General features: G+C 45.5%; 1 protein-coding gene across 1 annotated transcript; it reads left to right on the forward strand.

The window, feature by feature from the left end:
• Positions 1-465: 465 nt before the first annotated feature.
• Positions 466-16860, forward strand: LOC114358888 (structural maintenance of chromosomes protein 1A-like; the record flags this gene model as incomplete). Its single annotated transcript, XM_028313049.1, has 12 exons — positions 466-657; positions 1374-1481; positions 2226-2387; positions 6660-6871; positions 8297-8471; positions 9603-9725; positions 10170-10301; positions 10550-10615; positions 11256-11389; positions 13340-13461; positions 15279-15460; positions 16738-16860. Coding segments are annotated over 12 exons (1731 nt in total), but the record flags the coding sequence as incomplete, so codon positions are not given.
• Positions 16861-17163: the final 303 nt, after the last annotated feature.

Raw genomic sequence — 17163 nt, forward strand, 5'->3', positions numbered from 1 at the left:
TGAAATTACTATAAAAATTAATTTAAAAGTAGCCGCCTGGCATGGAACGTGTTATGGGGGCTGAAAATATAGGAAATGACCCATTCTATCCGCCAAATCATTTTGGCACACGATGCGCCAAACACCCTGTATATCGCATCGCAACCTTTATATTATCTCTATAACAGTGTACAGTAGAATCCCGATTATCCGGATCAATTAAAACCAGGGGTATCCCGGATAATCGAAAATCCCGATAATCGATTTCAAAGTAAAATCAAACAATAATTAACTTTTTACTGTAAAAAGTGTTCTACATACATCATTTAGATCATTGGGTGAATCAATTTCTTTTAACAATGAACCAAGACGACGTCTGAACGTGTTACGGTGGCGGCGCTGAACTGTATCACAGGTGGCGCCGTGCCGAATTGATGGGTCCAGGATCAAAATCGGTAATTAGAGCCGTAAAGAATCGAAGTCCAGATAATCAAGATTCTATTGTATAATGTATCGCAGATCCGCGAGTACGAGGAGCTGAAGATGGAGGCGTCGCGGCAGGCGGCGCGTTACCTGCAGGAGCTGGACTCCGTGAACCGCGAGCAGAAGGCCGACCAGGACCGCCTGGACAACGAGCTGCGCCGCAAGGGCGAGTTCGAGAACAAACATCGACAGAAGGTGCGCCCACGCAACTCATTCCGAAGTTTCTAAACTACTCATAATGAAAATATACCTATGTCACTCTCACTGACTGACTCACTCGTTCATCACGAAATCTCAGAAACTACAAATGCTAGGAGTCTCAAATTTTGCATGGGGGCTCCTTTTAGAAAATAGGGACTTACTAAGACGGGAATTTTGCAAAATTGAACCCCTAAGGGGATAAAACGGGATCCTCGCGTACGAAGTCGTTGGCGGCTATTAGTCATTTTATAATACTAAACATTTGGCACCACTTTTAACTGTTATATTGCATTTTTACTATAAATTATTTATCACTCTCGAGATTTTGCAACAAAAATACTTATAACGGTAAACAGATATTTACCCTCCCGACGTTTTAACTCGGTCGCACGAGTCATGGTCGCGGGCAGACTGAAGAGATGCGGCGTCGTCTGCTCGGGCGCAGGGTAAATATCTGTTTATCGTTATAAAAATGTTTTTGTTGCAAAATCCTATAACTGATAAATAATTTATTTGGCACCACTGACCGGTGCCGGTGACAACCTCACTCTACCAACAGTGTCATGTCGCCATCCTAGCGAGTTCGATACGATAATTCTCCTACCACTTCGGCGCTCACTTACAGAACATTGCAGTGGCGCCAACCGGCAAATACAATAGCCCTCATCATACTTTTATATATCATAGTAACATTTACACATTTTTTGCAGGGCCATGAACGTAACGAAGCCATGAAGAGGGTGGAAAAACTAAACGAGCACATCAAGAGCTCGGAGCAAGCGTTGGAAGAGCAGCGGCGATTGAGGGCCGAACTACAGGTACGATACCACTTCTCGACCCCGTTGGACGGTGTCGCTTTGGTCTCGTGGCCGTCTTGCGTTGGTGTTTTGTTCTAATAACCGTCTTGCGGTGTCGCTTTGCTCTTATGACTGCCTGTACCATGCTTTCGCTATGACCAGCTAGTTCTGGTGAAATGAAATGAATTAGTTTATTCTGTACATAGGACCTTTCCAGGGCACTTATACACGTCCCAAATATAGCTTGCCCTACCACCACTTCGGGACAACATATGGGCTGGTGCTGAGAAGTGGCGGAAGAAACTCAGTCACTTTTGTTAGCCTCTTTTTCAATCCAATACAGTAATTTATAGCTTACATGACACGTAATAAGTGCGAGCTAGGCAGGTAAATTCCACGCACTCTTGTCATTTAAATAATCGTTTACTTTGTAGTATCCTTTTTTCATAAGGATTTCCTTAACCTGTGCTTTGAATTTATGAATAAGATATTGTGCTATAGTCAGCATCAAATAGTTCGTGACACCCAAAATGGTAAATTAGTTGACAACACAACCTTATTCCAATAGTAACAAAGACGTGTTGCGAACTTATTGGATATTTTGGATGTCGATGATGTTGTAGTTGTGAGACGTAGTGTTGAAAATTACTATATCGCATCGCTGCGCACGTCAACTTTTATGGCGTCTTATTATTTTTATTGACCGTTTTTCACCCGTCATATTCAGTCAATTTACATCTCTAGTGAGAAGTGTGATCTGTGCAGGCCGACGTGGGCGAGTGCCGCGGACGCGCGGCCGAGTTGCAGGCGCAGCTGGAAGACGTGGCGGGGCAGCTGGGCGACGCGCGCGTCGACAAGCACGAGGAGGCGCGCCGCCGCAAGAAGCAGGAGATCGTCGAGAGCTTCAAGCGGGACATACCCGGCGTGGTACGTGCCGTTCGCGCCTAAATGGCAATGCCAGATTTTGTATGGAAGGTGGCGTCTTTTTTTTTCGCGCGGCCATCGACCAAACTTTGTTTTTTTATTACAAAATAGTGTAATAAACCAAACTTACTATGACATGTATACCTCTAAACTTAGTCTGAACTGAGTGACGAGCATTAGAAGTTAGAAGAAATTGCAACAAAATAGTGACATTGTATGTGTAAACAAACAATACCATCCATTAAAGGCTCCAGACATCAGTATGGAGCAGAATCAGCGCAATAAAAAAATAGCGCAATATTTTGTTCCAATTTCTTACAAAACTTACGCACAAAAAGCAAATCTAGTATGAAAATCATTAACTCAGTTCAGACTGAGTTTAGAGGTATACATACATGCAATAATAAGTTTGGTTTATTACACTATTTTGTAATCAAAAAACAAAGTTTGGTCGATGGCCGCGCGAAAAAAAAAAGACGCCACTTTCCATACAAAATCTGGCATTGCCATTTAAATACCCTGGCACGCGTTCTAGAAATCTCTCGGACTCCCCATTTGGACCCTATCGACGAATGAAAACGGTTCCCCGAATGCGGGCCCTGTGGCATGCGTTCCAGAAATCTCCCGCACGCCGCATGCGGCACCGTACATGAACGGAGAGCGGTGAAGGCAGCTGAAGATGGACGATCGGGCGCGCTCGGCAGTCTTCGGTTTTTTCCTAAGGCCGGCAATACATGGACAGCTCGAGCAGTTAGTCAGTGATCAACATACACGGACGGTTCTTGCAGTCAAGAGTCAACAGCTTGAAGCTGCCAGTGATAACTGCTCGAGCAGTTGGTATTAACTGCTCGAGCAGTTGGTATTAACTGCTCAACAAATGACAAGCGCGCGCCGTGGAATGAAGAAAGTGGGCGGAGGTAACTGCGCGAGAGCTGTCGACAGCTCGAGCAATCAGTGTATGGCTGGCGACTGTTTGACCGCACCATGAAAATTCACCGTGCTGTCGACCGCCCGAATCAGTTGCAACTGCTCGAGCGGTTCGTGTATGTGCGTCCATAGAACTCTGCAGTTTACTGTGCAGTCGCAGCTTGAAGCTGCCGACCCTGACTGCTTCAAGCGGTCCGTGTATTGCCGGCCTAAGTGTCTTTATTCTCTTCCAACTTAACAGCCGGCCGGCCAAGCAACGTAAATTTTGGAAATATTGGAAAAACTGCAAATCATCAAACCTACGGTAGATATTTATTTCTTGTAGTTAACAGTGCCAAAACCCTTAGGCCGCGTTTCCACTATGCCGGATCAGCAGATTTACCAGACGGGCAGANGACAAGCGCGCGCCGTGGAATGAAGAAAGTGGGCGGAGGTAACTGCGCGAGAGCTGTCGACAGCTCGAGCAATCAGTGTATGGCTGGCGACTGTTTGACCGCACCATGAAAATTCACCGTGCTGTCGACCGCCCGAATCAGTTGCAACTGCTCGAGCGGTTCGTGTATGTGCGTCCATAGAACTCTGCAGTTTACTGTGCAGTCGCAGCTTGAAGCTGCCGACCCTGACTGCTTCAAGCGGTCCGTGTATTGCCGGCCTAAGTGTCTTTATTCTCTTCCAACTTAACAGCCGGCCGGCCAAGCAACGTAAATTTTGGAAATATTGGAAAAACTGCAAATCATCAAACCTACGGTAGATATTTATTTCTTGTAGTTAACAGTGCCAAAACCCTTAGGCCGCGTTTCCACTATGCCGGATCAGCAGATTTACCAGACGGGCAGAGTGTCCACATTACACCGGATCCCCTGTGAACACATTTTCGACCGAAGATATGATATCCAACTTACAGCGGAGACGCGAGATTACTCTGGAATCAATGAAGTTAGGATATACACGGACGGCTCCAAAACTCAAACGGGTACAGGAGCTGGTGTCTTCTCGAATGATCTTAATATAAGAATATCAACAACTTTAGATAAACACAATACAATTTTCCAAGCAGAATGCATTGGAATTACCAAAGCAGCACAGGCGGTAACAGCCAGAGACATCCGAGGTCTAAATATAAGAATTATCTCGGATAGTGCATCCGTACTGCAAGCGCTACAAAGCAACACAATAACAACGGCCCTTATATTGGAATGCCATGAAGCGCTCCAAGACATTGCAGCTGTAAATGGAGTTACCCTACAATGGATCAAAGGGCACAGTAACTCTTTAGGCAACGACGCAGCGGATGAACTGGCAAAAAGAGGTTCGGACACAACAGTATTTGGCCCGGAACCAATACTGCCGATACCACAAGCACAGATCAGGAACTGGCTGCGTTCCAAAACAGAAGAAAAACACCACACAGAATGGAAAAATAGCGAAGGATGCAGGCAAACAAAAGATGCGGTTCCGGACGTATCGAAAAAGTTCTCCCGCAGCCTCATCAGACTAAACAGGGACAGCATCCGCAAGGTTTTAAGTGTCATAACAGGACACTGTATGCTAAACAAGCACCTATACAACATAGGTGTCACAGACAGCCCACTGTGCAGGGGGTGCATGGAGGCAGAGGAAACACCGCAGCATGTGCTCATGGAGTGCAGTAGCGTGGAAGAACAACGGGCTCAATTTCTTCGATCACCGTCGTCGCTACAGGAAGCTTGCAGCAGCCTGGACGGGCTGCTCGCCTTCTGGGGGGATCTGGGGTGGTTGGAGTAGGAAGATAAACCACAAATCGCGCACAATGGCCCTATCATGAGGCTAAGTGCGGTATTCGATTGCCCTGCAAAACTAACTAACTAACTACACCGGATCCCGCAAGAATAAATGGGACAGTTAACGAGTCTACTTTTATCAAAAAATACAAGCCGAATGACGCTAAGGACCGATAAGGGACAAACTCGTTCACAATGCGCCGGTCCGGTAACAAAACACTCGGTAACAATGCCGGTTCCGGGATAATGTGAATAGCTTCATATAAATTGTACAGCATCTAGCTCTTCCGGGAGTTTTACTGGTCCGGCAGATTTGCCGCTCTGGCGTAGTGGCACGGTAATACTATCTATACAGTATTCCAACTCGGCCATATTTTTGAAATAAATGTCAACAGCCGCGCGGTACGTCACGGAATGACAACATGCGATAGGGCTGCCCACCTGCAGGCCCTATTTTCATTACATCTGCCTACTTAAAATTTCTATCTAGTTTTGTGAATGTAATTTTTTATTTTATTTTGACAAATATAATAGCTTAGTGAATGAAATAGGATAAAATGCATGTTATTTTGTGATTAGCAGATTTAATTAAAAATTTAATTTGCGATCGTAAATTGAATGCGCCTTGACTGAGGTGTACAAAATGCTTTATTATTATACAGGGTGTTCGGTAAATGGGTTTATAAGCCGACACTAGCTCATGTTAACATGTGCATATAAATGGTATAATAAAGTCAGAAAATTGATACAATCATTTTAATAATTTTAATTTTCATACAAATCTAATTTTATAAATTTTATTTTGTATGAAAATTTAAAAAAATAAAATAATGGTATCACTGACTTCACCATACCATTTATATGCATAATATGTTAACCTGGGCTAGTGTCAGCTTACAAACCTATTTACCTAGCACCCTGTATAAATAGGTATGTAGTTGTAATTATTTTTATAAAAAAAAAAGAGCGCTAACTGTTTCAAAAACAACACATCGTCCGTTTATTACTGTGCCACATTCGCGAGACCCCCGACTTTTGCATGTCGAGCGCATACCGAGATTTGAATTTCGAAGGAAAGCTCGTGTTTCGTCCGTTTATATGAAGTTACAATTCTGTATGATAGTATTACCGTGGTAGTGGGAACCGGGCATTAGGCCTAGTTCACACAACCACAATCGCGCGGTCACTCGGCCTTAGGGCACGGTTACCGCTTCAGGGCCTCGCCAAAGAAAACCCAGAAACCACCCGGCTGTCGCGCGTGTTTAAAACAAGCCTTACTATGACCAGGCCTCCGTCACTCGCCTATGCCGGCCGAGATAATTACCTACAGCGCGCGACAACTTCAAGTTGCAAATCAGTCAGAACCGCCACGCGCCTGTGAGCACACGCGTATTTGTTTCTATANTGACGTAGGTCACGCCCCACTGAGCGTGGCTTATTGTGACATCACTCGGCCAGATTGCGCCCGGTCGTTTTGACCTCTCTTATCTCAGACATTTTTAGTAATAATAAAATAGTAAAAACAGTAATTTTGTAATATTTCTTAGTTGTTAACTGTCAGTCATTCTCATTCCCTCCTTGCCCGCAGTACGACCGCATGATCAACATGTGCCAGCCGACGCACAAGCGTTACAACGTGGCCATCACCAAAGTGCTGGGCAAGTACATGGAGGCCATCGTGGTGGACACCGAGAAGACGGCGCGTCGTTGCATCCAGGTCCTCAAGGAGCGGATGCTGGAGCCCGAGACCTTCCTGCCGCTGGACTACATCCAGGCCAAGCCGCTGCGGGAGAGGCTCAGGTGAGACGGCGCTGCATCCAGGTCCTCAAGGAGCGAATGCTGGAGCCCGAGACCTTCCTGCCGCTGGACTACATCCAGGCCAAGCCGCTGCGGGAGAGGCTCAGGTGAGACGGCGCTGCATCCAGGTCCTCAAGGAGCGAATGCTGGAGCCCGAGACCTTCCTGCCGAGGACTACGGAACCCTAAAAAATGACATTACATACGTATGAAAATATTATGTATTCGTAGTTAAAGTAACCAATAGTCAAATTTGACAGATGTCTAATGACAAGTGGTTAAATAACAGAAAAAAATGTTTTTATAACAATGATTAACTTGACTTTTAGTACATTTTTTAAGTATTAGTTTACATTTTATTAATATTTAACCATTAGTAGCAAAATTTAACAATTAGTTATTTTAACTATGAATCAAAAAACTGGTCCTAGGTTGAAGCAATTGCTTGTCTTACTAAACGACGGGAAGCTACGGAACCCTGCACTGCGCGTGGCACGACACTGAGTTACTGATTTTTTCATATAAATCTAATAGACTCGAAGCATAGACATTGCAAAATAGGCATTTTATTAAATATCACGTGAGATTAGGGGGGTGGGGGAGGGGGTCAGGCAAAATCTCACCAAATCTCACCAAGGGGGGCGGGGGGGTTGAAAAATGGCCAAAATTGTCTCACGTAATTTATGGACGCCCCCTAATGAAAAAACCAGCTCTTCGCACCACGTATTTAAAGATTTTTATTTGAATGTAGCGTAACAAATTAGAATAGGTCCTTCGAGCCAGATCTCTTCTACATCTCCTTTTGTGGTTAGGTAATATAAGCTCGAGCGGCGACCACGGGCTGGAAGTCGTAGCGTGGGCAGACCTCCTACTAGGTGGATCAACGACCTGGTAAAGGTCGCGGGAAGAACCTGGATGCGGGCAGCGCAGGACCGTTCATTGTACAAAACCTTGGGGGAGGCATTTGTCCAGCAGTTGACGTCATTGACTGAAACGAACGAACGAATATAAACCGTAGGGTATATTGAGAGAGTAAATACAAATGAGTAGGTCATCTTCATAGAAACGCACCGAGCGCGGTTTGTATGTGTGCGCGCCGCATACGTGTTGGCGCGCTCACATACAAACCATGGCCGTGCGTTTCTATGAAGATGACCTACTCATTTCACTGAAAACCAGCGCCGTGGCCTTCGTCACCGTGGGCAACGGCATATGCTGAGTGGGGTCCCGTTGCAGTGGGCATCTTGTTGGTGAATGGGTGGCACTGCTCAGTTTACTCTTGTTTTTATTTTTTCTTCTTTTATTATTATGTGCCACTGTCATGTCTATGTGATTGCCTGTATTTGTGTGATGTCCATTGTAATAAATGTATCTTTCTTTCTTTCTTTCTATTGTATTTACTCTGATATTGACGTTCTCTCGTCTCCAGGGACATCAAAGAGCCGAAGAACGTAAAGCTGCTGTTCGACGTGCTGCGCTTTGAGCCGCCCGCCATCCACCGCGCCGTGCTGTTCGTGACCAACAACGCGCTGGTCTGCGAGACGCCCGAGGACGCCTCGCGCGTGGCCTACGACCTCGACCGCATCAAGAACTCGCGATACGACGTATGTACCGTATTGTGTTGTGGGCTGAGTATGAGTTTACATTAATCGTCCCCACTCGTGAGCGCGTTAAAAAAAACTATAGTTATTTAAATTTTAGTTCTTGAAAAATTTCCGCTAGGGGCGCTGTGCAATCCGTCATACATTTAATGACTTTTTTTATGCGCTCGCTCACTAGTGAGGACGTTTGATGTAAACTCACACTAAGCCCTCTGTACACTATAGCAGTGTTCCGCAAACTTTTTGTGTACATCTTGTACATCTTGGAAACTGGTACATCTTGGAAAACGAAACTTTTTGTATACCACACATGAAAAATCAATTTTAAGTAATTACCTTTATCAGTCTTATGTCCGTTTTCACCATCAATCCCTACTTTTTAAGTAACCCCTATGGTAACACGACAGGAATTTTGTTCTCATAGGGGTCACTTAAAAATTAGGGATTGATGGTGAACACGGGCATTACCCTTACTTACTTACTAAAAATAAGTTTATAAGATAACCTTATTTTTCCGAGGCACACCAACTAATGACCACGGTACACTAGTGTGCCGCTGTACACCCTTTGCGGAACACTGCACTATAATACCATTTCGTATAGTTCAGTACTCTCCCGTGCAGTTACTGTACTTACATTACAGTACCGTACCGTACACCAGTGTGCCGTTAGTACCGTCTCTTATAGTTCAGTACTCACCCGTGCAGTACAGTGCCCTCCCGTATAGTACAGGAACCTCCCGTACCGTACAGTAAAATCCGGTCGGTACCGTACTCGGTAGCTGCAAGGCCACTACAGCCGGAATAGTAATGTGTAAACCTTACACTCATTCTCTGTTAGTTATTATTAGAGGCCGGTAAATCTATTCTCATAAATTAAACACTGGGTACTTAACCTTCACATTATATTGCCTCATTTTAATTACAATTCATCACTTAGTACAAAAGCGCGCAGAGTCGTCCGCGCGTCCGTCCTCTCACGTTTCTAGTGTGACATTGACATTACGTCCAATGTCACTATTACAGCAGCTCACTGGCTATAAAAATACCGTTATTTTATTTTTTTAGATTTTTCACAAAACAGTATCAATATGTGAAAATCTGTTTCTGAAAATGAGTAAAATGTGTGTTATAGGCGCTAGCTCTGGACGGCACGTTCTACCAGAAGTCCGGCATCATCTCGGGTGGCTCCTTGGACTTGGCGCGCAAAGCCAAGCGCTGGGACGAGAAGCACCTTTCACAGTTGAAGGCCAAGAAGGTATGTCTAACTTTTGCTTAATTTTTTGTGTGGCATAAAGAAATGCTAATCCATGGCATCAGTAAATAAAGTGGCAATGGGCAGGGCACATAGTACGCAGAACTGACGGCCGATGGGGCAGCAAGGTGGAGTCCGATGGAGCGGAGGCCACGTACCAGAAATCGCAGCGTGAGACGTCCACCCACAAGGTGGACCGACGACCTGATAAAGATAGCAGGAAGGCGCTGGATGCAGGCCGCTACCAACTGTGCGATGTGGAAGTCATTGGGGGAGGCCTATGTTCAGCGGTGGACGTTCTGTGGCTGAAATGATGATGATGATGATAAAGAAATGCTTTAATTTCTAAAACTTTTCGGCGTTTGTTGCGGCAAAATATTTGACGATTTGTAAGTACTATTTATTAGTCTATACAAATAAATAAATTTTGATATTATCTTTTCGCAGGAAAAACTGACAGAAGAACTTCGCGAGTCGATGAAGAAATCGCGTAAGGAGTCGGAGCTGACGACGGTAGACTCGCAGATCCGCGGTCTCGAGTCGCGTCTCAAGTACGCCATCACCGACCGCGACACCACGGTAACTTAATTAATCCTTTCCTTACCGGTTAACAATATATTATTGGTCACTAATTCGGGATTGCTACCATGTACCTTAAATTTTGAGTTTCCGATATTTCGGCACTGTTGCAAGCGCCATGGTCATCGGAAACTCAAAATTAAGGTACATGGTAGCAATATATCAACAATAATTATTTTATTTCTTTCCTCTTTTTATTCCACTGATTTATCATTCAAAAATTTAACGAAATTGCGTGTTTGTTACAGTTGAAACAAATAAAAGCTCTCGACGCGGAGCTTGCAGAGCTTGAAAGGAAAATGGATAATTTTGGTGTAAGTAACTGAACATTTTTATCGAAAATGCTTTGTTTTCCAATTTTCACAACATAGAACCCTGATTCTATTTTATTTATTGTATTCCTTTGTAAACACATACAATGTTGCTTTCACTGAAACACTTCGAAATTCAACAATTTCTATCTGAAATTGAATATTGCCAACAAAGTATTTTAAATACAAATATTTTATTTATGCAAATACCTACACCGTTTACGCATACACCTTCAAATAAAATTAGTAACAATTTATTCGGTAAACATATTGCTTTGTCTGCTGGTCAAAAAAAGGAAATCGAAGAATCGGAAAAGTTACGTAAATTATACAGTTACAGCACATTTTTCTTATTAAAGATTATTAGTAAAATGTTTGTGTTCCTAGTGGGCTCACCACAATAGTCGAGCGGCGCGGTGGGATTCGAACCCGCGCGGTCACGTTCCTATCCGCCTATCGTGGCTGTAATGTCAACAGATTACATTTCCTTTTGTGATTTTCAGTAGAATCAATTCGCTTCGGATTAATCTGTAAGCTCACTTGCAAAATTTAAATTTATTTATTTATTTATTAGGTACACCAACAAAGTCACATACATAATACAGTTCATACATTTTAACATAAATAAATAAATGAATTGCAGCCGCAAATCGAGAGCATCGAGCACACGATCCTGGAGCGCGACGCCAAGATCCAGCAGGTCAAGGAGAACATGAACAACGTCGAGGACGTCGTCTTCCGCGGCTTCTGCAGGGACATCGGCGTCGCCAACATCCGGTACCACTCACCAAATTCATCATCATCATCATTTTCAGACATAGGACGTCCACTGCTGAACATAGGCAGGCCTGGCTCACTCCGCGCGGTACATCCGATAATTACCTACAGCGAAGCGCCCCGCCGGCGGGTATTATATCAGTCGAGTGTCACGCGCGCGCCCGTCAGGTCGCTGGCGTGCGTTGTAGTACCTAATTCTATGATCGAAGTATTATTTAGAAATGGACATAAGAGAAAGAAATATTATTGTGCGGCGTTCGGGTGTTTAAATTCGAAAAGAAATCTACCGGATTTATCTTTTTTTTCGCTTCCCAAAGATGCTGAAAGGTATGTTGACCATGTAGGTAATCAATAATTCTTAGGATAGTATAGGAACCTAACCTACCATGACTATTGCTCAGAATGCGTTCGTTCGTTTCAGCCAAAATAAATGACGTCCACAGCTGGACAAAGGCCTCTCCCAAGGTTTTCCATAATGAATGCGTACTTACCTACATACGTACCTCATTACAAATAAGTAGATTAATTATTTTTTTACTGGACACTACTAGACAGCAACCCTAACAGCGTAAGAAGAGTTCAGAGGCACGCGATAGAAAGAGACAAAACCGTTCGTTCGTTTCAGCCAAAATAAATGACGTCCACAGCTGGACAAAGGCCTCTCCCAAGGTTTTCCATAATGAATGCGTACTTACCTACATACGTACCTCATTACAAATAAGTAGATTAATTATTTTTTTACTGGACACTACTAGACAGCAACCCTAACAGCGTAAGAAGAGTTCAGAGGCACGCGATAGAAAGAGACAAAACTTGTAGGTGAATAAAATTGTAGGTACGTAGTGCTATGCGAGCTGAATTCCACTGTATCGCGTCGTAGCAAGACTCGCATTTATTTAAATCGTCTTGCGGAGTAATCCTTCTGTACCTGTACTATTACTTATTCTGTGACATAGGCCTCCCCCAATGATTTTCACGATGGCCGGTTGGTGGCGGCCTGCATCCAGCGTCTTCCCGCTACCTTTATGATGCCGTCGGTCCACCTTGTGGATGTGTGAGTGGACGTCCTACGGTGCGCTTTCCGGTACGAGTCACCAAATAACGGTTACAGATATTTATTTAAGAAAGCCAGGGTTTTAGTGTGTAATAATAAGATATTGCAATATCACAGTCATACGTTGGGGGGGCACATTATGCAGTTGCTGTTATAGATGAATCATGCGTACGACTTTAGGCGTTGCCTAATAAGCGTTGTGTTTGGCCCACGTGCAAGTTATTAATCTGTGCACAGCCATGAAACATCAGTAGTCGCCTCGGCAGACCTATTTTTATGCACGCGCATTCGTGGACCCATTTTAATAAACTGTGACGTCACGACGCGTAGCAGTAATGCTACGTCCGCCCTACGGTTTTTTCCCGCGCACGGGTAACCGCTAAACCGCGAGACGTACGTAAAATCAGTCGCGGGAAAAAACCGCAGTGCGGACACTTGCTTTAAATTTAGTTTTATTTGGTTATAAAATCATGCGGTTAAAAAGCGCGGCGGTTTAGCCGTAATGCGAATTCGGCCTAAGGCTAAGAACTCACGGCGCGATTTACACCCGCGCCCGCGGTGGTTGTGGAATTGCGGTTTTATTTCAAAACTCACGGGAGCGGTTATTTGCGCGAGGTTATTCTAAGAACTCACGGCGCGATTTTAAATCGCGCCGCGTGCTAAGTTACTGGTACAAAATGATCGCCCGCCGATAGGTATCGGGCGGTTTTAGCGCGGGCGTAACCGCCGAATGGGACCCGATTACAACCGCGCCTGCTGCGGTTCAAAACCGCGTCGTGAGTTGTGCATTACATAAGTATCTGAATTCTACAGAAACTGCGTGACCGCAACCGCCGCGGGCGCGGGTGAAAATCGCGCCATGAGTTCTTAGCCTAACAAGGTCCTTCAACCCGCAGGCAGTACGAGGAGCGCGAGCTGCGCGCGCAGCAGGAGCGCGCCAAGCGCCGCATGGAGTTCGAGGCGCACATCGACCGCATCGCCTCCAACCTCGAGTTCGAGCGCTCGCGCGACACGCAGAGTGAGTACCCGCCTGCTGACGTAGCTGCAGGAGCCGCATGGAGTTCGAGGCGCACATCGACCGCATCGCCTCCAACCTCGAGTTCGAGCGCTCGCGCGACACGCAGAGTGAGTACCCGCCTGCTGACGTAGCTGCAGGAGCCGCATGGAGTTCGAGGCGCACATCGACCGCATCGCCTCCAACCTCGAGTTCGAGCGCTCGCGCGACACGCAGAGTGAGTACCCGCCTGCTGACGTAGCTGCAGGAGCCGCATGGAGTTCGAGGCGCACATCGACCGCATCGCCTCCAACCTCGAGTTCGAGCGCTCGCGCGACACGCAGAGTGAGTACCCGCCTGCTGACGTAGCTGCAGGAGCCGCATGGAGTTCGAGGCGCACATCGACCGCATCGCCTCCAACCTCGAGTTCGAGCGCTCGCGCGACACGCAGAGTGAGTACCCGCCTGCTGACGTAGCTGCAGGAGCCGCATGGAGTTCGAGGCGCACATCGACCGCATCGCCTCCAACCTCGAGTTCGAGCGCTCGCGCGACACGCAGAGTGAGTACCCGCCTGCTGACGTAGCTGCAGGAGCCGCATGGAGTTCGAGGCGCACATCGACCGCATCGCCTCCAACCTCGAGTTCGAGCGCTCGCGCGACACGCAGAGTGAGTACCCGCCTGCTGACGTAGCTGCAGGAGCCGCATGGAGTTCGAGGCGCACATCGACCGCATCGCCTCCAACCTCGAGTTCGAGCGCTCGCGCGACACGCAGAGTGAGTACCCGCCTGCTGACGTAGCTGCAGGAGCCGCATGGAGTTCGAGGCGCACATCGACCGCATCGCCTCCAACCTCGAGTTCGAGCGCTCGCGCGACACGCAGAGTGAGTACCCGCCTGCTGACGTAGCTGCAGGAGCCGCATGGAGTTCGAGGCGCACATCGACCGCATCGCCTCCAACCTCGAGTTCGAGCGCTCGCGCGACACGCAGAGTGAGTACACGCCTGCTGACGTATATGGGGCGTGAGCCATTATGGAGCAGTACGATTACCATTGCCCTATCATAACAATTACCAGAAAAAAACAGCTTTCATTAAACCTCCAATTATCAAATCGAGATACTATTTTTTTTTGTTTTTCTTTTAATAAAGTTTTAAAATATAAGTAAAAGTAATAATCATTGTGAAAGAATCATGAAAATATATCTACAAGTAAAGAAATCACAAGGCCCCAAAGTTTCGCATAACAAATATTTTGCGCCATTTTATCGGCACCACTCATTCGGATTACAAAAAAAACAAAGCATTGTGATTAAGAACGGATTGCGTGACGTCACGGCACCGCCTATGTTTGAGTTTCACGCGAAAATATGTAGGTAATTTAACCCCTAGTATGAAAAAGTGACGTGCAACCGTGTACCCGTCATCTGCGCAGAGTTCGCGATGGGTGGCGAGCGCGCGCGCCTCCTCTTATAATATGTTGAAAATCTCTTAATATTTATATTAAACTTACTTAACTAAAGACTGTTCTTTAAACCTAAGAAGCTATTCTACCTTTTGCACTATTTTTGATTGATAAAACATGATTTGTATTTATTCTACAGGCCATTAAATAATTAATTTCTCAGCCATTTCTTGATGGATTTATAAAAAAACTTCACCGTCTTTTTAGTTTTGGTTTTTAATCGCATTCAGTGAATTATGTTTTCAACATCACGAAACTTCTCCATTATCCCTGCCATAAGTTACGCGGTGTACAGCAACGAGCGCGACGCGATGTCGAAAACTTCTTGTTTTTTTTCTTCGCTGATTTAATACTCCGTCTCAAACGCAACTGTCCTCGGCAGAGAACGTGACTCGCTGGGAGCGCACGGTGCAGGACGGCGAGGACGAGCTGGAAGCCGGACGCCAGGCGGAGGCCAAGCAGCGCCAGGACATCGACCGCGAGCTCAAGCGCGCCGACGCGCTGAAGGCCGACCGCGCCGCCGCGCGCGCGCGCTCGCAGGCCGCCGACGACGCGCTCGAGAAGGTACGATCGCTGGATGCAAGCGGGCGGTAGTTTGAGGCCCCTGAAACGGCCCCTGAAATGTAAAAACTGGTGAGAAGACCAGAAGTGACATTTTTACGAACTAAATGTAACTTAATGTAACTTCCTACTTTTTTATATTTTTCAACCGGCAGACAGTGGTGACTGAGTTTGTTGCGGCGCTTCTTCTCAGCACTTGCCAAATGTTTGTCTCGAAGCGCTGGTAGGGCAAAAAAAGAATGAGACATGTATAGGCTCCTTAAGAGCATTTGACGATTTGCAAGAACTAATTTAATTAGTCTAAACAAATAAAGATAATTTTGATTTTGATTTTAAAGTCGCTGACATAGCCCGACGGATCAGCAAGCTGAAGTGGCAATGCGCAGGGCTGTGCCCACTGCCACTTCCACTGCGTACGCAGAACTGGCCACGTACCGGAAAACGCAGCGTGGGACGTCCACCCACAAGGTGGACCGACGACCCTTGCCAAATGTTGGTCTCGAAGCGCTGGTAGGGTAAAAAGATTATGAGACGTGTAGAGGCTCCTTAAGAGCAAAATGACGATTTGTAAGAACTATTTATTAGTCTAAACAAATAAAGAAATTTTGACTTTGACTTTGACTTTGACCTGATAAAGGTAGCAGGAAGGCGCTGGATGCAGGCCGCTACCAACCGTGCGATGTGAAAGTCATTGGGGGAGGCCTATGTTCAGCGGTGGACGTCCTGTGGCTGAAATGATGACCTTTTTACTGTTTGCAGCTTTTTTATAACTCATTTTTTGTCAAGCGTGATTTTATTGGTTTAGGAAAAAATATTTTTAGTAGTTGATCGCTGCCGATCTCACGATTTTCTTCCATATTGTGTTAACGCCATCTAGAGCGCATTGGACAAAACATCAACTAATGTAAAGCTGAAAGGTGACAGCGTTATTTGACGTCATCGACCGCATCGGTGGGGACAAGTGGCTACATTAGGACTGGACTCTCATTTTGTTTTTTGCGTCTTCAATTTTAACCGTTATGCTTCAACCACTCCAACGCGTGCATAGGCCAATGACAGGTCGCTCGGACTGTCATGGGTCGCGCGACACATAAACGACAAAATTGTGATTGTTATTTCGAACCGTAAATCGTGTTTCTATAAGCTGTTGATATTTCGGGGAATACCAATGAAATTCGGAAATATTATTTTATTAACAAACGTATTTATTTTATTTTCCCAACATAAATTATTAAATGGTTGCGGTCTCATTTACCAACATAAGCGAATGTTTTCCGCAGGCGCGTAAAGAGGTGCAGACGCTGCAAAAGGAAGTGGCCGGTATTCAGAAGCAGATCGCCGCCACTGAGGCGCGCATCGAGAGCAAGCGCTCCGACCGACACAACATCCTGCGGCAGTGCAAGGTGAGCTTTGGATTGCCCATTCATAAATTCAAAGCATAAAGTACCTTAATGAAAAATCAGTAAAATTTTATAAAAAAAAAATAAAACCGACTCCAAAAAACCTAGGTACACTAAAAAGTAGAAAAATAATTACTAATTACCTACTTATTTATTAGGACGAATTAATATTTATGTAGGTATACCATGATTGATACTTCTGGAGTCGGTGCCAAGATTATGAAACATGTAAAGTTTGCCTGCACCGACTCCAAAAGTATCAATCATGGTATACCTACATCAATATTAATTCGTCCTAATAAATAA

The sequence above is a fragment of the Ostrinia furnacalis genome, unplaced genomic scaffold (genome assembly GCF_004193835.3).
Source record: "Ostrinia furnacalis isolate ACB-3 unplaced genomic scaffold, ASM419383v2 OfSCF4131, whole genome shotgun sequence".
Classification (NCBI taxonomy): Eukaryota; Metazoa; Arthropoda; class Insecta; order Lepidoptera; family Crambidae; genus Ostrinia; species Ostrinia furnacalis.